Source organism: Bacillus rossius, chromosome 10, assembly GCF_032445375.1.
Source record: "Bacillus rossius redtenbacheri isolate Brsri chromosome 10, Brsri_v3, whole genome shotgun sequence".
Lineage (NCBI taxonomy): Eukaryota > Metazoa > Arthropoda > Insecta > Phasmatodea > Bacillidae > Bacillus > Bacillus rossius.
In genome coordinates, this window is record NC_086337.1 from 4359110 (window position 1) to 4386780 (window position 27671).

General features: G+C 35.5%; 1 protein-coding gene across 1 annotated transcript; it reads right to left on the reverse strand.

The window, feature by feature from the left end:
* Positions 1 to 27632, reverse strand: LOC134535730 (small ribosomal subunit protein eS10). The gene is made up of 5 exons (XM_063374951.1): positions 27479 to 27632; positions 10427 to 10571; positions 9546 to 9659; positions 7891 to 8070; positions 1 to 100 (listed from the first exon to the last, which is right to left on the reverse strand). The coding sequence occupies exons 2-5, from the start codon at positions 10568 to 10570 to the stop codon at positions 59 to 61; spliced, it is 480 nt and encodes a 159-aa protein (XP_063231021.1). The 5' UTR covers position 10571; positions 27479 to 27632; the 3' UTR covers positions 1 to 58.
* Between the last annotated feature and the right edge of the window lie 39 nt (positions 27633 to 27671).

Below are 27671 nucleotides of genomic sequence, written 5' to 3' on the forward strand. Positions count from 1 at the left end.
CACAATTCACAATATTTTTATTTGAGTACAAGGTGTTCCAGGCGCGGAACGACAGAGCTCACTGAGGCGCCGGCCCCCTGCCTCGGCCGAAACCACCGCGCTGCAAACAACACACATTCAAACTAAATTATTTGCACTTCTCCATCAATATCATCAAAATTATGACTTGTATATTCTATAAAAATTCAAACTTTTATTGTGACCACAATGAATCTAAAATAATAATTTCCACTAGGGATGGATGTCTGCAAAGCAGATTGGCCACCTCTGCACTATTCTCGCAACTGCACAACATGTACTTATATCAGGTCCTGTTGATGTTTCCTCTGGCATGACCACAACAGCAAGCGTGAATATTAGGTCTGTGCAAATAGCAGTTTTTCAGTTTGAATCAAACACAAGCACCAAATTATTCGCAAATATAAATATTGATTTCAATTGGTAAGAATTTAATTATAAGCCCAAAAAAATTTCTTGGCATCATGTAACAACTTCTCGAAATTTAGACAAATGGTACTTAAGTGAAAGGTTGGTTAAGTTCAGTCAGCTACAATAATAAGGAATATGTTTAATAAAATATTTAAATTATTGTTTATTTTTTTGCAGCTAATCAAACTTAACCTAACCTAAACAAACCAAACCAACTGTTCATTTCAGTTCCTATTTGACTTGATTTCCACAACCTGCTATTCTGCATATTGATCAATAAAAATTTCTAGAACAGAAAAATACTGTGAAATTAATTGAATCTATTTTACACATTTTTTTTTAAATTCCATAATTAGTATTCTGTATTCCCTAATTAGTAGGGACAGGAACTTTTCGGTGAGTAAAATTAGTGAAAAGCGGTGAGCAAAAATACCAAAAGCTGTGAGGAAAAAAAAAAGCGGGGAAATGTATCTACGCGTACCTTTTTTAAGAAAAAGTTAAATGAACTCGGTAATGAATAGTCAAAATGTTTAGAACTAATATTTAGAAGTGAAAAACCCTTCAAACTTAAAAGTAGCTACTCTTCCAGAATGTCAAAACTTTTGGGTTTAGAGGGAAGGTTTGTCAATAAAATATATTCCTAACTCAGGTGGTATGCTAGGCCAAAAAGTTAGGTTTCTTTAGTTTTAGGTTTGGTTGGTTTAGGTGAGTCTTATTTTATATTTGGTAAGTTTAGCTTAGGTTTGGTTTTGAGAGCTTCTAAATTTAAGCAACTCCATGATTACAGATATTGATGTAGGCATAAATACAAAACTTCAACTAGTGATGGCCCGATATCCAAAAACCCGATACCGATATTTCCAAATTTACCGATCCGATACCCGATATTCCGATAATAGGCATATCTCTTTTTTAACACTGATTCTATAAAATTGTGGTTCTGGAGTATTGTTAGAGACAATAATGAAAAATGTTAAATATTAATAAAACATACTTATGTGAATGTATATTATTTTTATTAATTGTAAAATATTGTAAATTCACATTAAATGAATGTCCATAATGGCCTACAAATAAGCTCTCCAAATTCAAATTCACGAGTCACTGCATGTACTTAGTCCAGTGTCTCAACTGTAATCTACGAAAAATACCGTCTGAAAAACATCAAACTTTTGTACCCTTTGAAAAATTTCATCACGGTAAACGACACACTAGAATGGAAGGTCTTCAATTAGCAAGTTTTGCGACCATTGTTCAAGTGTATCACTCCATTTATTGGTACGAAAACACGTTAAAAATACGTGAAAAGTAATTTCAATACAACTTTGAAACGTACTGCAGAGTTTATAAAACCACACATCTTTATTTATGTTGTTGGCAATGCACTCAATATAGCCAACATAATACCTTTGCTGCAACTTGCCCTACTTAAACATGTTTCATATTTTAGATCTTGTAAAACTTACGTAACGTCTTTTTGTATAGAACAGTAGTTGGCGACCATGAAACAACACGGAAAGAAAATGCCTGTTATATCAAGCAGCAACTTTATTCTTCGCGTTTACTTACGGCTACACCTCTTATTAAATTAAATATCGTAATTATTTTCGTTTATGTTTTCAATTTATGTACACTTAGTGAACTTCGAAAATTCATCAAGCGAAAACATTTTGCGAATATCTGAAACGAATAAATATGCACTAATGACTGGGATTTGTCTACACATGGAAGAATTGTACCGTCGGGATGCATTGCAGTATCAGAAAGAAGAAATAGGCATGAAATTGTTTCAGTAGAAAATATGCTTCGAATTACTAGGTAATATGGTGACATGAAGAAAGATAAATTACGCCCGCGGAAAATAAGATTGGAATTACGGTTAAGGTTATGTGAGAAGTAGTATTGGCGAGAGCGAACATCGGTTATCAAAATATCGCAAGTATTTACCGATGTCCAATATTGAAAAATGTGCCAATATTACCGATCTCTGATATCGAAGATCGGGCCATCACTAACTTCAACACATTTCTTCATCCAGCTTAAAATACTGGGGTCCTGAAGTTTATGAACTGGGATGTTCGCTTTGAGGAACACCTCAGTGGTCTCCATAGCAAAACTATGCGCTTCAGTTTTCCTTTTTTTTTTGCTTGCTGCGCACAAACACCACTAGTATGCTGCAGTGCTACAGTAGCGAGGGAAGAAATGAGTGACTTTTTGTGCTTTTCACTGCTTATGTGCTTAACAATTGAGGGGTTGTTACCACAATGCCGAAATACAACAACGCCAAACGTACAATAACGCAGAATGTCAAAATTGACCACGCCGACAGCTAGAAAACTGCTGTGTACCATAACGCTTAAATACCGTATTGGCCCGAATATAAGGCGACCCCGAATATAAGGCGACCTGCAGTTTCAGGAGGCCAAACAAATGTAAAAATAATTTTTGGTAGAAATTAATGTGAAAATTCATTAGACATACATTTTGTGTTGATAAATGGTTTTTGCATTTATGTATAACAATTAATTTTTATTTATCACATTACTTATTTAAAATAAGTTTGAATGGCCTACCCTAAAAGTCAAAAGAAAACAATTAGAAAATTTTTACATTTTTAAGTATTACACTAGAAATTTTTTCGTATGTTTACTCTAATGAAGCTGCATAATTGTCATCTTCAGAGCTGTTTATTTGTCTAGGGCTCATTCCCCGCCGTTCCACCGATGTGTGATTGTTCATTTTTCACAGTTTACTGTATCTACGAATTTAAAATTTTTACAATGGCTATTAATCCCTCTTAAAATACAGCATTTAACTTTCCGTTTGACTTAAGCTACATATTACCACAGAACAAGGCGTATTACTATTTAGTAGTGTGTTAAACGTAAAAAAAAGCAAACAAAGAATGCATCTTGCCGGAACAAATTAAGTGGCTAGCTGACATGATGAAGCATACGGCCATGAATAACTTCGGTTACGTGACCGCGTATATTTGTCCATATTACTCTCTGACAGAGAGAGTCTGTTCTGTGAATTTGAAAGAATAATCTATTATAATTATGAAAGGTTTTTACATAAATAAAGAGTGGATTATTAAAATAGCTTTTGAAGCAACGTACCAAATTCCTGTTAATATGGCGTCTTCGTGCGTGTTCGGCAATGTTCGTTTTACAACAAAGAAATATTGTGGAAAGACAGTTGGCAGCCGTGAATTTCCATACATTACATCCGAAATGTTTGTAAACGTAAACAATCGTTCTGAAAATAACTGTGATATTTTAGTACAAATATTACCGTTAAAAATCTGAAGATAAATTACCGTAAATGTTAACACGCGATTGTACACAAAGTACAAATATGAATTATGAAATAAAAGGTTGCCATTTTGAGATGCTTCAACATTCACGTTTTTACTCAAGAACAAATATTTTAATTTTCAACTTCAAACAATTGTGAATTACTGCAATATTAGGTGGATTTATCGTTTTTCTCCGTGTGAGGTAACAACGTTTTAGTTAATATAAAAAATTGTGAACGTTTTATTAAACAATGTTTCTACTGTAGCTTTCAGCTTGGAACTAATGTTTGCGGTTCTGACGTCTTGGGTGCGAAAATAAGGCGACTTCCAATTTTTGCATCTCTCGTTTATGTAAAAATGGTCGCCTTATATTCGGACCAATACGGTAACAACTGAATGAATTTGTGTGCGTTTCTTAAATGTACCTTAATGCCGAAATACCACAATCAAACCTAACCTTACCTATCCTAGTGTAATATAACCTAACCATACATAACCTAGCCTATCCTAACATAACCTAGTCTAACCTAACCTAGTCAAACCTAACCTAATCTAACCTTTGTGGAAGTCCTGGAACAACATTTTTCGGCTTTTATGTATTTCGGCGTTGTGGTACACAGCAGTTTTCTAGCGTGCCGGCGTTGTGGTCAATTTGGCATTCGGCGTTATTGTACGTTTGGCGTTGTGGTATTTCTGCGTTGTGTTGCGTCCCCCAATTGAGTCTCTACGGTCCCAATTGACTCTTCAATACAGTATTTACAAAATAAAACTGCCTTATCTGTCGAATAGAGACCATCAGAAGAAAATTCTTAGGTCCTATCTAGTGTGTTTATGTCATACTTCGTTCAGTTACCGCAACGAATAGCCACCGAACAATAATAAATGCACGAATGTGCAGTAACCTAACAACCGAAGGAAAAAAATCACATCCATCCATCAATTTGTTTGTTGCAGTTTAAAATTGTCTAAAGTATTTTATGGTTAAGTAAATTATGAAGAAAAAACACTTGTAATTTTCGTTGATATCAAAATTTACGCGTTCTGAACGCGGTATCGTTTTTATCTACCGAACACGCTTGATTGTATGACTAAACAACAATCGATTGTTCGTAAACGTTCATGTTCTTTCTCGCATTCTCGTACTGCTACGTTGGTAACACGTTAATTGAGAAACACGTTTTGTTTTGATAACTTCATGGCACGAGAATCAAATGTTGAAGCTTGTAACGTTAAAATGCAAAATATAAACGGTCCTGGATCACCGTCATCTGTGGTCGTTAACCTCGCCGTGATTTATTGCCACAGAATGTGGTTTTTGTGGTTATGGTTGGAGAAAATAAATTGTTTACCTAGTTTTGCCTAGTAATGTTGCCGGCACGGTGAAATGTATTTTTATGTAGTGTTTTATTGTTTTATTTTTAATTGGTGCGCTGGTGTTATGAACGGAAGATGAATTATATCTAAATTATATGTGTTTGTGGCAATTTAAGCTTCAAATAACGAAATTTTGACCAAATTCGCGACGAAACAGTGGAAAATCGCAAATTCACATTTTCGTAAAAAAGGGCCAAATTTGCGAAATAACGACGGTGATTCGCGATCGCGAAAAGTACCTGTCCCTACTAATTAGAGATTGGATGAGCTCATATTTATATATTTAAACTCAAGATATTCACAAGTTTTCACTGTTAACGGCCAACAGGTAAATTGAATTTTAGTTCAGCAATATTCAATTTTCACTAATTTCACCTGATATATTAAACCATTATTTAAGTTTTTTCCATATAAATTTTTAATCGCAAATTGTTTGGCCATAGATGCATACTGCAAATCAGCTGCTACTGTATAACACGCATGTTTGATCGATTGTGACTATCGATTTTATATAGCGTTGAAACTATTATAATTACTTCTTTTAATGCCCATCTCAATGTAGTGTCCGTGTTTTATGTTGTAGTCCATGGCTGTTGACGATTGTTTATCTTTTTCAACTTCTGTTGCATGAAATGAATAAATATAATATTTTGTTTTCAAGTTTGAAATGAAAAATATAGCTTGTTGTGAATAGTTCACACGATTTTTCCGTTCTCTGTTTAGCATGATAGTAGTGGAAAAAAACTTTGAATACTAGTTGCATGTTTAAAACGTCACTTATTGTTCATGTTTTTGATTATGAAGCCCCATTAAAACATTAAAAAAATGGTATTTACATCGCAGAAATGTCTTAATCTCGACAGTGAATGTTGGTCTAAGATAATATAACGAGGTATGCTACGTTCAATATTAGTATGGAGAAGAATATTCGCTATTTCGAAGTGTTAGTACAGTAAACTCTCGATTATCCGTGTTAATTGGGACCTTCCGATGCCCGAATAATTGAATGCCCATAAAAAAACCCGGATAATCCGTTTCACCACTTAAAAATGGTGTATTTACTGGCAAAAGAGTCTCTCTTCAGTAGAATTCTATGAGTACAAGCAAAGGCTTTGTGTACCGTGTCCCAGCTTATTGGACCGTAAACAATACTGGCACTGTGTTGCCGCCATCCTTCTCCTGTCCCCTTTATTGCTACGGGAGGGAGAGCCGGCAGTCCCAACTCAGCATCTCCCTCCACCCTTGTAACGACCTATTATCCGGGGTCACTACAAAATAAGTGTCTGAACCACAGCACAATATTATACACCTTTTTTTCCCTTCCAGCTATTGCATTTTATTTTTCTACCTCACGCGGCAAGATATTGTTTCTTGTTAATTCCGCCTATTAAAATTAGGATGCACTTTACAGTCATAACTACGAGTATGGGATACTACGAGACCTTCGAAGTTACGAGAGTTTTGAAATGCACCGTCAGTTTCACTACGTAAATAGTAATCTTAAACTAATCTGGTTATTACGAGTGCTTCCTTGTTGGCTCTTTCGTAAGAAAGAGTGATTTAAATGGCATCTTCAAACAAGGAAAAATACTGTTAGTTGGAAGGAAAAAAAGGTTCACGCAGTAAACAAAGGCTCTCTGTCTCTCTCTCTCTCGCTCGGCGGTTACAAGAAGCCCTCCCCCTCCCATTGTTACTGGCTGCTTCGGCCGGTAGAGGGGAAATTCCTAAACCACCCCCCTCTACCCCCCGCCCGTGTGTATGAGAGCCCCGTTCCTTTTGTGCGTGTGTGAGACCGTTGCGTGCGTGTGTGGGAAAAAAAAAAAAAAAAACCCACAAGCACTCTTCTTGTGTAGCTTTACAGGTTTTAATGATGCAATATTCCAATAGCGTCTGAGCTTTCTCACAAAATTTCCCTTGTCTAGTTGTGCGGAGGAACCAGGGATACCGCCGCTATGTTGAGATGCGCCACACAAAGAATTCACTTTTATTAATATAATATCATTAAAGTTGTGAACATTACTGTGATAATGTAAAACACATTTGTGTGTCAAATTTACGTATGCGCTTGGTTTGAAGATAAATAAAAATCCCTCACAATAAACTTATATGCGGCATGACCACCAGCAGTTAAGCCAGGTCGGGTGTTATCTTAGCATACGGCGCAGTGCTTAATGCTTTACACGAGTTTCAAGAAATTTTTAATAGGTAACAGATATTAACCTTGCAGGTTTAACTTACCATACTGTGAACTTAACATATTCATGCTGCATACAATTAAAGATGGTGTTAAGTTGCGTGCAAACACGAGGTGCTGTGAAAAAAAAAAAAAAAAGGGGGGGGGGGGGAGAGAGTTGAGCGGGAAGCAGCAGTCAAGGCATTCCTTTTTGGTTTAAAGTGTGACAAACTGACGGGTGAGGGTGGCGGGGAAACGAGGGTCTGAAGGGTTGGAGGGTAGGGTAAAAAAAAAAGTGCAGCGCAGTTGCGGCGTAGCTACACCCGTCATTTTTTTTTACAACTTCATAAAAAAATCAAGCACGGATAACCCGAAAACCGGATAATCGAGTGTTTACTGTATTCGAGGTCGAATATGTACTTCACTTTTAAAATCGCTCTAATTAGTAAATTGTAGGTAGGACTGTTTACGATTATTAATTAAAATACATAAATGTAATGTTTTGTATTTACCAATAAAATATTGTTGCAACTTTTAAGAGTTACAATAAAACCATGTTGTTACGACCCCTAAAGTCTAAAATGTGAACTAAATAGGTGAAGCTGGTTGCACTCACGAACTCCAGCTCGCCGGTGCCGGCGCCCACGTCTCCCTTCTTGTCGGGGCCGGCCGCGCCGGGGGCACGCCTGTAGGCCGTCCTGTCCTCCGCGGGCTTGGCCCCCTCCGTGCGCGGCGCCGTGGGGCGCGGCCGGGCCGTCTCGGGCCGCGTCTGCCTCTTCAGCGTCGACGGCACGATCTGCAGCACGCCCCACACCTTACAACCAGCCACGCAAGCGAGGGCCGACACTTCTCCACTCTTCAATGCCCGAGATTACCAGTTTTCCTGACAAATCTTTTGATATAATTGACCTATTTATCAAAGTTCTGAAAGCAATCAAGCCTCACCTCCCCTACAGCTGTACAAGGAACAGGACCTTGCATGGGCCACTCACAATACTGGGTGGTGGCATACTGAAGCATTACCTCTCCAGGGTTTATAAACTACATTCCCTGGCTTGCCAAGAGTATTCGAGAGTAAGGGAAACGGCATGTTACCGGCAGCTTCTTCTCAGCAGGTGACCGAAGTGTGGCTGAACAATGTTTATTACGAGTTGATAACTCTGATGCACTCGTGAACTATGAACACTGTACAGCAATTAATTAAAAAATAAATCAATGTTTGTGTAGGCACAGGATAAAATTTTATAATTCTCTATTTTCCCCAGCTCAATGCTCGTACACACGTCCTGACTGCGACAGTGGGCTCCGAACCACTAGGAGTCGTGACGGGTGCTGGGGTCACATGAACGTGACGTGTCGGTAGATGGTGTCCGTGACGAGGCAGAGCAACGGAGCCTGCATCGTAATGTAACATTCCCCAGAAACGCTCAAAACTATTTGTGATTTTGCAACTATTTTCATATTAATAAAAATTATTTATCATAGGATTTAAGAATTCAATGGTTTAGTTACAGAAATTTGTTCTCAGTTATTAGTTAGTTGTAAGGAGCCTAACAGCACCTGTTTAATATGATGAATAGTACACACACATTATTTTAATAATCACAAAATATTAAAAATTAAATTTCTCTTAATAGTGTGGAAAAGGAAAATTATTTTTTGAATCTATATATATGAAATGATAAAAAAAAAATTGGCAATGAAATTCTTTTTTAAAAAGAACCTCTTGGGAAACCACACTGCGCAATAATCGTCCCTGGTCATTCATGCTGGGGATCTGATACAATATCCACCTCTACTTGACTTGCAACTCCCTTATCCAACACACAGATGGAGGCATTCAAGTTAAACTTCTCTATTGGCTTAAGTATGCCTTTTGATGCAACAAATATACATGTGGCACAAACGTGGCAAACTGCTGAATCCATCGGCCTCGGTAGCACTGCTAGGAGGAACAGGTTAGCAAAGAGCAGTGGAAATGTTACACTGTGAGCGCACGAAAACATAATTCATACAGCGTTGCAGAGTCAGTCAGCGTCAGTGATGAGTGTATTTAAACTAGTAATATGTTCCAAACTGTCACTTGGAATGAACTTTGTATAATCTCACAAAGGATACGAATGCAAGCAGATGATTTGTCTAAAAATATATCGTTAACAGCGTTCTGCATTCGACCCAGATTTTGACGATCATGTTTGTTATTGTTTTGAAACAATCGTCTGAAAGTTTAAGAGTGAAAATACAAACGATCTGAATGGGCGTGCCACTGACCTCTGCCGGCAGGTGCAGGTAGTTGCGCAGGTAGTTGATGCCCTCGTTGGTGAGGTACCAGTAGAAGTGGCGCCACGCAAACTGCTCCGACACGTAGCCGCGAGACTTCAGCGACTGCAACAGCACGGCCGGACCCTGCCTCGTCTCACCACCATCAGCATTACACCACACATGTTGCAATCTGTTTCAATTTTAGCATACACATATCTCATCAAAAATTCAATAACAATAATTATTTGCTACACAAAATAATACAAGATTAAGAAATTATTTTAATAAATAAAATTTTTACAGGGTCTGCACAGGATATAGCTACTATATTTTCAACTTATAAGCTAAACAATCAGTCACATGTTTTATGGAAAAGGTAACATCCACAATGATAATCCAATTTGAAATTCTCACAGTACACTCAGTCCTTGAAGTAACACTGTTCAATTAGTTTTGTTCTGAAGTAACTACACCGATAAATTACATCAATATTTAACGAAGCGTTATTTTATTTTACGTGAATTTTTATTTCCAAGCGCGCACAATGGCAACAGCACTTGTGTAGTATTAAGTACAATGCAACAAATTAATGTGGCGAATCAACTAACAAAAATTTTTCTCTTATTTGCTAGACACACAATTTTATGGTTTAATTTTTAGTCTAACTTCCTTTTTACAACAGAAGATTTCTGTGTAATTGTTTTTATCTTCATGAAAGCTGTTGTGTAATACCTACTCCACCAAAATAGTGATGGAATTATTATTGTTACAATAATTTGTACTAAATTGGTCTCAAATTTTTATTATTATTAATGAACGTAGGCCGGTCTACCCAACAACAGTAATAAATGATGGTATTCCCATGGAGTGTGAGCGGCGAGGGCGGTCACCTGCATGGCCTTGATGACCTGCAGGTTGGGGATGGCCTCCAGCTCCGGGTGCTTGGGCGCGTGGAAGTCCTTCTTGGCCACCATCACGCCCTCCTTGAACAGGTACTCGTAGATGGAGATGCGGTTCTTCTTGGGCATCAGCATCCTGCCGGCACGACACTTCACTGGCTCAGCTGGAGCGACACACACGCCCGCACCACCATGCCCAAAATACACTTCCTAGGTAACAACTGTACCGGACATGTTTCATGTTCCTCGTCTACAACCCTCTTTCCAATTTCACATACTACATGCCACTATGTTTATGTCGTCATACGTAGACACTCGTATAGAAATTAAATCACAAAATGCATCGTACAATTTTTCTTCTTCTTTTTACTGTGTCGGAAGGCAGTGAATGGGAACAAAGTCACGTGACCACATTTTATAGACTCCTGTGTGAAGTTAATTATAATGAAACTAATGGAGCATCCTAATTATAAGCAGACAAAATGATTTCAGGGCAAAAAAAAAATTGTTACATCAAGGTTTATAGTGTTAAATACTAAAAATAAATAAAACACACACATATATTTCAAATTGAACACTACTAATAGCAACATCACCGCTTGTGTTACGTGTCAGACCGTCTGTCGCGTGGCGCTGGTCTGTCCGACCAGACCTCGCGAGGTCGGACAATCGTGCAAAACTAATGTTCCTAACAAATGTTTTGATGGTTAGGTTTCTATCATTTCATCTTTGGCCCCAATCTATTAACTTGTTTTCAGTTACTTTGAAATGAAAAATGTAGTCCCTCCAGAAATGTGAATAATTTCCAAATGTAAGCATTTAAGCATGAAAAATATATGTTTGCCCATAGCAAAAAACTCTAAAATCAATTTCCACAAAATATAAAAAAATTCCATTGGTAATTATTTTCATTTATCTTTATCTCATCTAGCATGGCAGTCAAGATAGAAATATACAGAAAACTACCATGCTACCCTCTATGAATAAACCTGCGAACCAGATGTGCTGTCACAGCAGGAACTGCACAAATGTGGCACGCCCTAAAGATGTTCCAAGAACCTTTCAAAATCAATTTTACAGTATCGCCAATTTCGCAGTCCAAACAAATTCTGTTTATTTACCAAAAAGAAATTTTGAAAAATAACCAACTTTTCTTACTTTTTCAAATTGTTTCTGCACTTATTGAACTTTGTGAACCATTACATTAACGTTATTTATTTATTTAAGATTTGTTACATGCTTACCTACAGCTTATAGCCTTGGATAGTAGGCACGAAAACAACACTAATAAATACACAGACAAAAGAATACACAATAACAAAACAATCATAAACCAAGTAAACAAAAGATTTTGAAAAAAAAAAAATATGTATAAAGGAATATATATATAATTTATAATATATATATACTTAAAATTACAAGAAACATAGACAATACTAAATAAATTTTTTTTGACTCTTAACAAATTTGTAAATTACATTTGGAATAAGATTTTTTATATTTGAATCGGCACATGCTAAAAGGGCCTTGGTCACAAAAAATGGCAAAGTGAGTTAAGCATGAAAATGCATGTTATAGGATAGCTTCAACTATATATGCTAATAGGGATTGAATCACATGCACGGGTCTGCTAATATTAGCTAGGGAAATTCTTAATGTATGCTAAAAGGGTTTTAGACAGATTTGTTTTTCTCAAAACTGGGTTGCTTGGACCAAAGCCCTTTTAGCATGTGCCGATTCATTTACTTTGTTATCTATTAAAGGAAAGTAACTTACGTATTCACTGACATTTGTAATGATTCAGTATAAAATGTAATTTGTATTGCTAACTGTACGATAACTGTTGAAGGTAGGTACTCTAATTTCATTATTATCAAGAAGATAATTACAGTTTATTGTATTTTTGTAACAATTATGTATAAATATTACATCTAATATTTCTCCTCTTAATGATGAACATAAATCTACATTATGATTAATATTACTATTTAAGTCTATAACTTTGACAAGTTTGATTTGTAATTTATTTTATTTAAACTACCCGTTTTATTAAAGTTGTTCAAAATAACAGTGCCTTATGCAAGTTTAGATGTCACCAAAACTATATAAAGACTTATTAAAATTAATATATTTAATCAGAGCTATCATTCTAGTAACATTTGATCTGTGCGTTTCAATATTTTTTACAAAAAATAGTTTTGAATGAAGCAAGATACCTAAGTCTCTAACACAATAGGATTTTACAAAAGCTTGATTACCTAGTTTATATTCAAAATGTATGGGGTGATATTTTCTTGGGAAAGTTATAGTAGTTGTTGTCCCATAGTTAACGTCAACAAGATTAAAATTACACCACTCAGGAACAGAAGAAATGTTGCTTTGAGTAAGTGAGTCATGTAATGAAGTCATTTTTCTGTACATTTTTTAGGTCATCAGTAAATAAGGCCAACAGAATAATATAATGCTTAATTGAAACAAATAAATTCCTATATTTCAATCAACTGCCAAAACATTTGAGATATTTGTCAATCAATCATAAGTGAGAATTTTTTGAGTAATAAGTGATGGTTTTGTGTCAAAAGCCTTTGTTTGCTAAATCAAAATAACAAGCATCCACTTGGCCACAAGTTATCACTTCAGAATAAATGGACTGATGAAAGTTATTAGATTGGTAGCAGCCATTTTGCCATTTCTAAAACCATGTTGGCAGTCAGAAAGTCTATTTTAGGTTGCAAAGTCTTTGAATTTTGTTTTGTCAAAAACTTTAGCAACCCCCCCCCCCCCTTCTTATGTATAGGAATGACCTCCATTTACTGGTGTAAACACCACTGTTAACACTACCATTGAAGATACGCATGAATGTAAGCGCCAGAGAGCAAACCTGATATGAAGTTGATCATAGTCCATGCTTCGGATGCAATACCAATAATTATGATTGCCTTGAATGAGAGGATATTAGCCCAGTCTATACCAGGCACATTAAAGTCACTAAGTATAAGAATATTTACTATCTAGACACTAAATTTTTTTCAAGAACTTCAAAGTACGCACCATAAACTAATGTTGTATCCGAAGGAATATATATATATATATATATATATATAAACAAACCAAATATTAGAAAATTTGTTTGTGAGGTTTTTACTTTTATTCAAACGGCTTCAATACCTGGATGATCAGTCATGAGCTGGGAAGGCCGATTTAAATTTATGTTTATTGAGCAAATACCCCCCCCCCCCCCCCTTTTCCTTCATTGTTAGGGTTGGGTCCCTGCCTGTCACAGACAGCAGTTAGGCGAGGCCACACAGAACACAACGCTATGTCCGCGATGTTCGCAGTCTAGTTTGCGATGTCAGACGCATGCTGTGGGATTCCAGGGATGATAATCCTGCTGGCTCTCACAATATGTCAATTAAAAATAAAATAATTTGGAGGATTTCATCATTTGATTAAGCAGGTGCGTGAGGACGATGACAGATGTATGCATTATTTCCGAATAAATAAAACTCAGTTTGATAGCAGTTTATTCAGGGTGTCTACCAGATCTAGTAAATGAAATTCCCTGATTTTTCCAGGTTTTCTGTAACACAATTACGACATTTCACAAAACTGAAAAAACTGCATAACAGTACATTGACAGGTTTCAAAGTATTTCAACTCACTTAAATTAGTAAAAAAAAAAAAAAAAAAAAAAAAACCTTCTTCCAGATGTGGCCAAAGTGACTCAATTGATGGCAACTAAAACATGCTGCTACAAATATTTCACACACTTACTTTTGCAAAAAAACATAAGTAAAAGGAAGCTCCCATCAATTTCGCAGTGACTCAACTTTTGCGTCTATTGCACTTGCTTCAGAACGAGCCAAATCCAACATTCGAGCCTTCTTCAACTGCAATGACTTGATCTCCTCTTCAACTCTTCTTTTGTCTGCCTTCTTCTTGTCTGTAGCTTCCTTTCTTTTTGTTTGCAGGGCTTCCTTACGCCTACAACTAGCATTTCTTACATACTGTAACATGGACTTGGTGATATCAACATGCTCTACACCTCCAGAACGTTGAACAAAGTCGTACATCTGTCTTTGTGCGATCAGTATTTCTTCCTGCAAGTTTTCAATCAGCAGATTAGAATTCACTGAAAATCCTCTTTCCAATGATGCATTTCCATGGGAAAGTACCAATATCATCCTCACAAACTTTAGAAGGCCTGTTTTGGCAGCTACTGTATGTGCCTTAAGAATGAGCATCCACAAGTGATCAAAGCGCCAGTCTTCTCGAGAAAAATATGAGAACAGTGCTTCAGAATCTTGCGAGGAACATACCAACTGATTTGATCACTCAATGTTATCAGCTTCTTGTCCTTATAGCCACTTGTTTCGAAGACAACATTCTAAACTGTAATTCACACGCTGTTTCCTCACACCCGAATTTAAAGCCACAGACGGACATAAGCAGGAAATTCCCTTGGTAAGTTTGTACTTCAGGGGACTTTTGTCTTGAAGCTTTTTACCATAACCTTTGGACAAGTCCTAACATCATTTTTCAGTAACAGGACAAACTTTACTGGTACTTTCTTTTTCTTGATGGCATGGCGTACTGCATAACCCAACTTGATATTGTTAGCAGTCAATAGATTTTCCTGGTTATCTACATCCAATCGAGATACATTGTGTTTCTCCCTAAAACTCTTCAGTACCTCTGGTTTCAAAAACTTTCCTGCCAAAGCTAATAAAATGTCTACCAGTGAATCATAGAGAAAAGGTGCCATGGGTGCTTCACTTTGGAACATTGTGAGAAACAATTCCAGCTCTGACGCCAAAGAGTAGAAGAATAACAATTTTACTTCTAGAAGATTATCTTCAAGAGCACTTTTCACTACACTGAAAGACACAGATGAAATAGAAACTTCACTAACAAATTTATTTAGGTGGGGTAACATTTTCATGGCACGCTCAGCAACTGCAGTATTCCATCTGATTGCACAAAATTTCTCGGAAAAAAAGCTCTGATCCAGTTATTCTAATGTAATCTGCCCTCCTTGCAGATACATGCATAAACAAATAGTAACTGTGCCTGAAAAAACTAACAACGTCCAATTGTACAGCAGAAATTCCAGTTTTGAAAGCACCATGGACCGTATGAAGCCCACAGCTACCAATTTCTAGCAACGATGGCGAATCTTCACCAAAAGTGTCTGTGATATGTATTTTCAAAGCTAACAAAAATGCCCAGTTTACGTTGAGGGCATCCATAGATACTTAAAATTAAATGCACCTGTCGGTATAATCCGAACGTGGGAAGCACATGCTGCAGTACGTACATCAGCAAGATAACGGACCAGCTTGAACCAGTTTGTATCACGTGATTACGCCACTTCCGAATCCGATGGTAAATAAAAGAAAATGGACGTGGGAACTGTTAGTTATTTTCCATCCAAAAATAAAAAATGGAACGCAATACACTTGATGCTACGTCAATGCAAGCATATCAATAAACAAAACAGTATTGCCAACTACAACATACCAAACAAAAATTCCCTGATTTTTAAAAAAATTCCCTGATTACAATATTCCCTGATTTTTCCAGGTTTTCCAGGGTCAGTAGACACCCTGTTTATTTCTCATCAAGAATAAGTTACAGGGAAAGCATTTTCGCACAAGAACAACTGACTATTTGCTTGAGGTCAGTAAACATTGATTTCATGACGATATAGTTCTTTATCAATTAATCGCCAAACGAATAAAATGAAAATTAAAAACAATGGGAATTCACAAAATGTTAGCAGGCTTTCACGGCCATTGTCTGAAGTAGCTTGGCTTCTGGGTTGTAGCCGTGTCCTTGGCGAATAATTCACAGGTGTTTCGGTCGACATTGCAGTCGCCATCATCAGAGAGCAGTTACCTACCAGTTATCCTGCCTTTATATACTCTCGGTGCTTCCTGATTGGCTGCAGCTGTGGGCCAATCAGAGCCTTCCTTTCTTCTGGTTGGCTGGGCTGTTTTGCCAATCAGGGGTGATCTGTCTGATGTTTGGATGTGGAGCTATGTTTTGAGGATTTCTAAAGAGTAGGTTCCATATTCTGCTTTATTTGTAGCCATCTTTTCTATTAAGGTTTGCTGGGTGTTGTAATATTTCTAATGATTCTCAAATGTATCTTTTCTTATATTGTCGGATGTTGGATATGGTGTGGAATTGGTCGAAATCAATGCTGTATCTGTTTCCATGGAGTGTTGTGCTATAGCTGATCATGGGTTTTCATGTTTGTAGTCACTGATGTGTTCTTTAACCCTTGTGATTATTCGTCTGCCAGTTTGTCCTATATATATCTTACCACAGGAACATGGAATCTTGTAAACACCGGCTAGGTTTTCAGCAGGAGTTTTGTCTTTCACCGATGTCAGAGACCCTTCAATATTGTTTATGGGTTTGAGAACTGTGTGAATTTCATGCTTCCTTAGAAAACTTGCCACTTGGTCAGAAATTCCTTTGACATAAGGAATGAAGGCTTAATTAGGAAGATGTTCCTTCTTTTTCTGTTGAGGTGGTTTCATGGCTTTCCTGATTTCTGACTTTGAATAATCATTCGCTTGAAGAGCACTTGTAAGATGTTTCATTTCTTCCCCTATGTTGTCTTCTTCACAAATGGCTCGAGCTCTGTTTACCAAAGTTGAGATGGCTGTTCTCTTCTGAGATGGAGGGTGGTGTGAACTTGCCTGTAGATACCTGTCTGTGTGGATTGGCTTTCTGTAAACACCGTGGCCAATGTGATTATCCGCTCCTCGTGTGACCAATATTTCTACTTCCACTTCCATGGTGAAATGTATGTTTGGGGGGATGCTGTTCAGGTGTTTAAGAAAGTCTAGTAGCTTATCTTTGCCATGGCTCCAAATAACAAAGGTGTCATCAACATACCTGTACCAGCCCTTGGGTTTAAGCTGGCTGGTACTTATTGCTTTCTCCTCAAATGTTAGTTAGAAGGGGAGAGAGAGGCGAGCCTGGTGCTTGTAGATCTGTGAGCTTCACCTGTCTCTGGTCAGGTTGTCTTCTCCCAGGTGTGTGAAGGGCTTCTGGGACAGGCACTTTGGTGAAGAGTGAAACCACAGGAGATCTGTTGGTTCAATAATAGAGAAGAAAAAATTTCCAAATGACATAACAATGTCTATTGCAGTATTCCAGTATTCTTAGGTACGTGATACAGCACTTTTACAGAAACTAACAAATGTTACAAGGTTAGAATTGTTCACCAAACCTTTAATCTATCATAAATTATATAAATGTATACATTAAATAACTTTTTTTCGTAGGTTCCTGTCGCAAAATAATTAACAGAGTTAAAATATTTATTTACTACACATTAGCAATAATGTGGGATTTATAAAAAAACTTCACTGGCTAAATGAATGCATAAGAATTTACATATGAACCAATTATAGCCTGCTATGCACACACTTTTTTTTTTTAAATTGCAAATTTCATAATGTATCCCAAAACTGCAAACAGAAATAATAGTTTCAGAGCGAACACTTTCGAGTTGATTCACTGCACGAGCCCTGCCTTCCCCAACTCAGCAGTCGGAGTGCTCGCATGACGTGGTCCTGATCCAGATTATATACTTCAAGGTCATGTACATAGTTTTGTATTTGTATTTTATTGACATGAATATTCAAGTAATAATTATTATGATGTTTGGTTCTTTTATTACAAATATTTTTAATAGTTTTCACATTGTTTACTAAAGTAATATTTGTGTAAATGACTTTTTCACTATTTATTTACTTTCAATGTTGTTTTCATGCCTAGATATTATGTTTTAGTTTATTTGGAAGCTACAATTGTTTCTTTGAACACTACTGTTTTGGCACACGGAAGGAGAGACACATGGCACCACCAATTTGCTACTCTTTTTCAGTTACAGAAATGTTCTGGTGCTTTCTTTATGTATTATGGCTGGAGTTCGCTCCCATCAGAAAATTATCAGGTTTTCGTGCCAACTAATTAGAGAATTTTGAATTTTTTGTTTTTCGTAGAAAGGCCTCAATGCAAGGTTAAGGTATGCAAGAGGTGCACTGTGATTGGTCGGTGAGGTCGTCCCCGCGGCGCCGAGTCACGCCACTCAGCGGCTTGCATGAGTGCATCAGGGTTGGCCGTCGTGAACCTGACACGCGGGCTTTAGCTGCCTTTTTTTTTAAATAAAACCCCACTGAAAATACCTCATCTATTAACCACTTGGGGTTTTCAATACTATTATATACAAAATAAATTACAAAAATGGAACATAAGTAACACATACAAGTGCACAGACTGATAGCCGCCAACCTAAACGCTGTTCATGTACATATCAAAACACTTGGACAGTTTTATGCACTTTAGCAATTCCTTTTTTCTTCTTCGTAACTTAGACCACACATGTTCAAAATATGTAAACGTTCTTTCAATGTATCCCGAACTTGCTCGGCAGCTAAGCAAATTTAAAAATAATGCACATATCAGATGCTCTTACTCTCATTATCTTGTTTTATTCATGCCGGAGAGTTTTCATGTTCACATTTCATTCCAAGCTGAGTTGAACATGTTTGGCAGGCTTATTTTGTAGCTGAATTTTTTTATATAAAACCAACAAAATGGCTACTGCAGATTGATAGTCTACCATAAGAAATTCTGTGTTTTATTAATTAGTTGACAATATTGTGTTTGGTTTTCATAACTGTATTTGTCAAGTGCTTCTCATCTCAACAAAGATTTTTTTTTTATATGAAATGAAGGAGTTAAGAATTAATTATTAAATGAAGCCATTGTAAGAAGATATTTTTTGTTAAAATGTTATAATTAACCATTTAGAAATCCATACAAATAATGTTTCATGTAAAAATTCTAAGAGTACAGACAACTGAAGCAAAGGTTTTCAATTGGTTTAATACTACTAAAAAATTATTTTCAGAAAACTCATCATGAAGCACACTTTGTGAAAAAAAGAAAATGGCAAAAAAACCTGTACGTTTTTAACAATCCCGGTGCATAAATGCACATAACCTTTGCTGACGAGGTTATGCCCCAGACATTGTCCTGGGAGACGACACAGGGGACAGTACGGACCTGTGCGACAGTCATCCTGGCCAGACACTACCGTGACTTGTATTCCTCACTTCACAAGAGAACATTACCAGACACACTGCACCGCATAGCTAGTCAACACACATGTGCCACCAAACTGCCGGCTGTTCATGTGCAGCCTTGGGGACTACAATTTTCATTAGGAGTTATTTTAAAACAGGCTTTAAAATTCACCAGTTTGTTAAATGGGTATTTCTGAATGGGAAACACTTTTCTCATAATATTTATAATAAAAATTTCAAAATCTTTTTATTATTTATGCTTCCTGACTGAGATACTTCAAGTAGTTTAACCTAACCACTCTATAAATAGCAACCTCCTAATAAACTACTACCAGTATCACAACACAGTGAACTTACACGGGGCAAAACACATTGTCTGGCGAATCTGTTGGCTCGGATTCGATACCTACCATCACTATTACTGTTTATTTTCAATGTTTATTTCTCACAACATTAAACCATTAACTACGGAATTGTAATATATTTAAGTTACCCATGTAAATGACATAATTGAACAAGATTTAGGATTATAAAAATATTAAAAAAATTCTAGAAATAAATTATCTACACTGATTTTTATTGAAGAAATGTTTTTAGTGTGATAATCAGAAAAGAAACATTTAAAACATAAATATTTGTTTGTAGTTTACAGTTTTTCACTAATTACTTCAGAAATACTTTAGAAAATTCTTTTTGGGTTTCCATTTTCCAATAAGATAATACATTTTTATGACAAATCACTGCGGAGACATGGGAGACCCTGTTAGACTGTCGAAACTAGGAAAAAGGTACACTAATGGCCGACTACAGGGGGGTTTGAAACAGCTGCTCTAAACACACGAAAGAGAATAAACAAAAAGGATCAAATGGGGATATGACAACAAAACTTTGCTAAACATATGCTAAATTTTGCTTTTGAAGGACAAAAGTTAAAATCACAAACCATGTTCTACAAGAAATATAATTAAAAAATGTATAATTTAAAAAATAATCTTGTTAAAAAATATATAAACAGTAAATTTTACTTAATTGATAACATTAATTTAAAATATATATACATTAAATGTTTAAGTATATTTAAATTCTGTAATTAATAGTTTAATACTACAAGAAACCAAAACAAACACAAGGTAGAAACCACAGCCAGGCAATGTGCTTCACCGCTGTCGCGCTGCACTGATGCACTGGCTTGAGAATACACAAACAACATACCTGAACACCACTTCTTCGCTCTTGTGTTTACTCTAGCTTAACACTGTGTTAGGGACATTCCATGTCAGATCAACACACTTTGAATTAAAATTTTACCTCACCATTTTAGAACTTCTTCAAATTTTGTATAGTGGTAGTATGTACTAAGAATAAGAAAAATATTAAATTTTAATTTTTTATCTCTAACGGTTTCCAAAATACAGCTATGTAAAGTTTTCAAAAAAGCGCTCAAAAACGCTGGACGAGCGTTTTTGAAATTGCTCTAGAACCTGTTCTAATTAAGCTAGAAAGGTGGGAGTGGTGTCATTTTACTCCATTTTTTATGGGCTTTCTTTTGACATATAACACACCATAGGTTGTAATAAAGTTTTTTTTCTAAACTTAAAATCAAAATTTTGATTTTGAATAAAACAAAAAGTGCGTCCCAAAAAATTTTGAAAAAATTCTTAAAAGTAGGTTGTACTTATGGGAAGCATGTGTCAAAATTTCAAAATGGGCATGCAATGGGTTCAATAGGTAAAAAATATTTGAAATGAGAGTTGATTTCTAAAATCAGTACGGTTTATGTAGTGTATGGTAGTATTAATTGTTTGTACATGAACAAATAGGCATTCCATTTACTTACTGAGTACAAATTCACTTGTTACTTGACATTGCCCGAGTTATTTTTAGTGTCTCTTCAGCTGTAAGTGTATAAATCCTTCCAGTAGGAGTTGTAGGATCAACTTTGCAGAGGACGTCCGTTACTGATATCCACAACACATCAGGCTTCCTTGGATATGAAAATGAAGCTGCCGGTCCAGTAGGGTGTAAAAATGTTACTTTTAATTCATCATCTTCTTCCTTCTTCTCCAAAACATAAGCAACCCACCACTTTTCATCATACACTGCCGTTATGTAGCCATTTACATCACTTATTTGCAATTTATCTGGTGATTTTTGAACAGCTACAGTGTCTTCAGTTTGACTTTCCGAAAAAACTTTAACTCTTAGTTTTGAGAGACTCAATGGTTCAGGTATAAAACAGTGGAATTTTTGAGTATCCTTAATAGTAATAGCCTGGTTGAAACGCTCCTCGAGAAACTTTTCAGATTCAATATGATCTTCTTGGGTTGAAAAGGTAAAATGTATTCCATTGATATTTTGTTTTGCCCATTCATAAAGTTGAATGGCTGTCAGGATTTGACTGTCATATGGCCGCTGTAGACTAGCTTTAGCGGCTAGTCTCTTGACCGTGCCACCAATCCCATCACAAGGGCCCTTTCCATGAGCCGTAGCTGAGAAATGCCATTCAGCTTCAACATCAAAATCCTCTTTATGGTAGCACAAGTTTATAAAGTTTTTTTTTGTTTTTATATTGCCCAGCACACCCGTCAGAGTAATAGAAAATCTTCTTTGGTAATGCCTGGAAATGTTTTGTCAAGAATTCAATAAGTTTCTTTTGAAACGTATAAACAGACATGGTATTGTGCTCCAAGTAATCTGATGCCACAACAAAACTGACATGTTTGAGTTTGTCTTCACTTTTGTAATAAATTACAAAAGGGTGAAGAGTTACATGTTCATTAGCCCAGTGGTAGCTCTGAGCCTCGTCTTGTACCACAATTGTGTAGTTTTCGGAAAAGTCTAGGTTTATCACAAACTCTGATTCATTTAAATTTTCTTTTTTATCATTGATGAAAGCAGACTGCATTTTAGCAATAAAATCATGTTTTATTAGAGGTGAAAGTTTTTCCAAAAAGAAAGTGATAGTCTTCTGAAGATTTGTTTAAAGTCTCAAGAGTGCAACGATCTACAGACACCCATTGACGAAAGGTGACATTTTCTATCAAATTTTCTTCAAAGGCATCTTCAAGAATTGTTTGTATAGGTGTAACCCCAGGACAATCGGCACATTCACCCATGACACATGTTATTGCTGGTGGATTGCATTGCATTTTGACCACACACTGCTTGTACGACTTCAATTCACCATTAGTTAGAGTTCCTAATCGGGCATTTTCTATAATCAACTTCACATTTTGGTGGATAGTACATACGCACACTGTGCATGCGTGCCACTTTTGCCTGCTAAAATACATTGTTTTGATCTTAGTTCAGCAAATTTAGAGAATCCTACTTTAATGTGGGGGGGGATTTCTCCTTGAACAGAGTATAAGCTTCCTTCAGATTACACAAGATAAGACGTTTTGATATTTTGGTTTTATTTCCATTTGCCTCAACAACTGATACACAATATTTTATGCCGGGCATTGCTCTGCTGATTTCATCATTTAGATAAAAGGAATGAATAGTATTTACAACATCATCTGAGAGTGTCTTACCAGGCTTGGGATTGGGAGTATTTAATATACCTTTCTCTTTTAAAATTTTTTTTGCTTGTCTTACCATATAGTTTGGCACATTAAATTCCCTCATAATCTTCCTTATCCCCCAACCCTCTGGGAGGCAAGTATAAGTAAGTATCATTAATTTCTTAACACGATTGTTTGAAACGGAAAATTGATCTTTGAGGTTTTGTAAAACTGATTGGTCAAGATCGTCCTCTTGACTGGACGATGATGGATCTGCTGCTACAAAAAGTTTTCGTTTCATTGCAGAGTGAATTTTTCTTGCTTTGGTTGTTGCATACTGCTTGGATTGGATTTTCCTTTTGTCAATAGGAGACTCTTCTAGCTCCAAAAGAGAAGTATTCATTTGATCTACTATTATTTTCGAAATAGAAAAGTTAGGGTCCCTGTCTGAATCCGAACTGGACATTTCATCATTCAATGCCACTAAGCAAGGCTTAGCTGAAGGGCCAGGTTGATTGGCATTTAAGTTTGTCTTCAAAGCTGTAATTTCTTTCCTACATTTATTGCAAATTTTAGCTTCCTTTGGAATTTCAGGATATAAACTGCACATCCATGATGTGACATTTCTTAATGTCTTTTTATCCCTGACTGTATGATTTTCTTTTTTTAAGGGATTAAAACATTGTAATCTAATAAACACAACTTTTTTCTCCATTTTTTAAAGTCTAAAATTTAAAATTGATTAAAACCGTTTTGCAATTTACAAGTTTCAACAAAAAATTGTCTTTAAATAATAATTAATTGAATAAAAATATTGACATGTATAATGTACATTACATAACTGTATTATCATTAGTACTCACTACTGTCACACATTACTAGTAGTTACACTCACTAATACTTTATCACATCACTGTTCTCAGCATAACTACTGATTCTACTGACAAGAGCACCAGACTCAGACGAACTGCTATGTGAGCTATTCTTGTGAGGTGCAGGTCTCAACTTGTCAGCAAAGCTTGCCCCCTCCCCCCTCAGGCACTCTCCTTCCTGCCTGCTGGAGCAGATTGATTACAGTCTGAATGTTAGTCTTAAAACTTTCTAGCTTATTCTTTACTGTTTTTTAAAAATTACTTGAATGATACCTACATATTTTAAAATCCACTTATATAAAGACATTAACTAATAAACAGTCACCTCAATAATAAATTAATATCAATACGAACTTTCCCGAAGGTACACGATGTTGTTGTCGGGATAAATACGACCATACTGGACCATACCATCATGGCGTCCCTCGATTATCGCTACATTGCCGCGTAAACAAAGTTTATTAATTTTTAAACTAATTCTAGTTTCCAGTTTACAGTTTTCATGTAGTTATTTTTCAAGAAGAGACTGCAAACTGTGCGAAGTGAAAGAAAACTTCTGAAACGTTTTATTATAACCATAACCATAGCCATAACTACCAACACCTATGTTTGTGTAGATTTATTATAGATAGTAAAATTGTTAGCATTACTGATGTTGGTAAAATAGAACATAGTAAAATATCTTTACCAAATTAAAATTCCCAAAATCTCACCTTTTTGCAGATAATATTTAACCATGAAGCCATAATCTGCCCATTTTGAAATTTTAACTTATGCTTACCATTAATATAGCCTACTTGTAGGAATTTTTTCAAAATTTTTTGGGATGCACTTTTTGATATATTCAAAATCAAAATTTTGATTTTGAGTTTAGAAAAAAAAACTTTATTACAACCTATGGTGTGTTATATGTCAAAAGAAAGCCCATAAAAAATGGAGTAAAATGACACCACTCCCACCTTTCTAGCTTAATTAGAACAGGTTCTAGAGCAATTTGAAAAACGCTCATCCAGCATTTTTGGGCGCTTTTTTGAAAACTTTACATAGCTGTATTTTGGAAACCGTTTGAGATAAAAAATTAAAATTAAATATTTTTCTTATTTTTAGTACCTACTACCACTATACAAAATTTGAGGAGATTCCAAAGTGGTCATGTAAAATGGGTGTGTTGATTTGACATGGAATGACCCGTTATGGCTAGAATCGTGATATGTTTGCAGCCAATCAAAAGCTATGAACATCCTTATTCACAATATGATAACTTATTTCAATAAATAAGAAAAAATGTTGTTGACTAGACTGTGCAGAATATTATTTTCTTTTGATGCACATTGGAGCGAAGCAATAATCATCAAAGTCTAAAATATGAACAAAAAATTTATTTCTGCATTTAATTTTGCAATTTCGTGCTATTACAGAATTTAATTTAATATTAATTTTTTCCTTATATTTACACACTACCAACTAGAACAGCATTAATTTTTCGGATGCTAAACCAAAAAAATACATCTAAGGAATTAGGGTTAAGTTTATGACCGTTGTTTCAACCTCACTGCATTAGTAGGTAATGAATTTTTTAAAGGCCCATTTACACTGGACATTTATACCATAAAACATTAGACACTTTCACATTTCCAATGTTAACATGCCTGACATTAAATATGGCATACATATGTGAGTATAGAGATATATATTGCACTACATTTTTGGGTAAATATGTAGAGTAGCGGTATATGCGAAAAAAAAAATGCTAAAAATCTGTAAATACTTTTATTCTATGCTCTTTCAATTCCTCTTTTCAAATCAACCGACGGAGATAATAAATTCCAAATACTTGAGGAGATATCGAATTTTTTAATTTTGAACATGTAGAGTAGCGGTATTTGCGAAAAAAAAATTCTAAAAATCTGAAATTACTTTTATTATATGCTCTTTCACTTCCTCTTTTCATTCAAACCGGCAGAGATAAGAAATTCCAAATACTTTAGGAGATATTGAATTTTTTAATTTTGCAATACAACTGTACAACCATTCGGCCGTCGCAATTTTTGTTATTTTGCAGTGTGTTCGTTAATGCGTAATAAATAAAATGGTCGATTAGGTCAGGTCAGTTACATTATTAATACTTTTCAAACTAAGCGTACATTAAAAATAATATGATTTAATTTCAATGGTTCTTTAGTTTTAAAGTATTTATAATGTAACTGACCTGACCTAACAAACCCGGACAAATGATGAACATTAACAACTCACGTAATTTTTTTTTTGTTACTTATTACTTGCGCAACAATATCCAAATAAAAAATAAGACTTTAAAGTAAATAGTAATGAAATTCATAATCCTTTACATCGGTCGTGCCACTGCACCCACACGAATTGCCTGACATCTCAAAGGATGAAAGCCCTTGAACCGAGGCTATAAATATCTGATATATACAAGTATTGCCTTTATGGTGTTTACACTTGACCCAAAAGGCATGCAGTAAGAATTTGGGTAACTGTTCTGTATCACGTATCCGAGTTTATCCCTTGATCCTGAAGTTATCCTGTAAATATTGATCCTGAAGTAGATAACACTTGCTGTTTTAATTTGGCACATCAAAAGATCCTGCACATGACTAAAATATTACAATAAAAACAATGTAAGAAAGTAAAAAAAATATATATAATACAATATATACCTACAATCATAATTCATTTTTACATCACAATTTTTGTTATATACAGGATATTTCGATGTACTAAATTCAAACAGCAAGCCTCATGTACTACAGAATCAATGTATTCAGGATCATGCCATTAGGATCAAGGATGAGGTACGAAACTTTTACCAGTATATGATATATTATAGTATAAATGTAGACACTATCAAGAAGGATTTACAATAGATAGTATAAAGGTCTCCACACTTACAGCATAATTCAAGTTATCTTTCGGACACTACGTCTCTGGTTGATACAAGAAAGTAGTACAATATATATGATACTAACAAATGTATGAATATTTAATACCAGGCATGTTTATACTGGTAATAATTAATTGTTCAAGGTTGCATGATATAACTGACTAGTGCAACCATACCTTTATAAATGTACTGTTAATGTGATCAAACTTGTGGCCTTCAAACAATGATTTAGCGAGGTTTTTTATATACTTTTTTTTCCAATAAAGTGGCTCACCTTCAGAATAGCCGTTAAATGTTACTTTTATGCATTACTGTAGACGAGCACCACTAAAATTAAGCATTTAAAATCTTATTGAAAATGGTTATTTTTAAATTAAGCAAAAACATTTACCACATAAAACCGAAAATGAAACAATAGAGTACGATTTGCATACAAATACTGAGATAAACCAAGCAATACAATTTATTAAAAATTATTCAATTATATGTAAAATATACATAATGACACCATCGCAAATATAAAGCTGACAGCACCATAACCTAAAACCAGTTATATTTTAAAGAACCTAATTATGTATTTTTTAAATGGCAATTGAATTCGGCAATCAAATATAACAGATGGTTACAAAATAAATGGATATAAAACTCACGTGAAAATAGTATTTCTATCCACCTACAACACACAACACGCTACCACAAGTATCCCAACAGTTGAAAGAACACAAACAGTATGTGTGTGCCAACTGCTACTTAAATCGCCAAAAAACTTAAAGAACAAAAATTCTTAGACCCTAATCAAAAACTGTCGATCTAATTACCCAAAAGAAAAGAATTCAAGGCAAA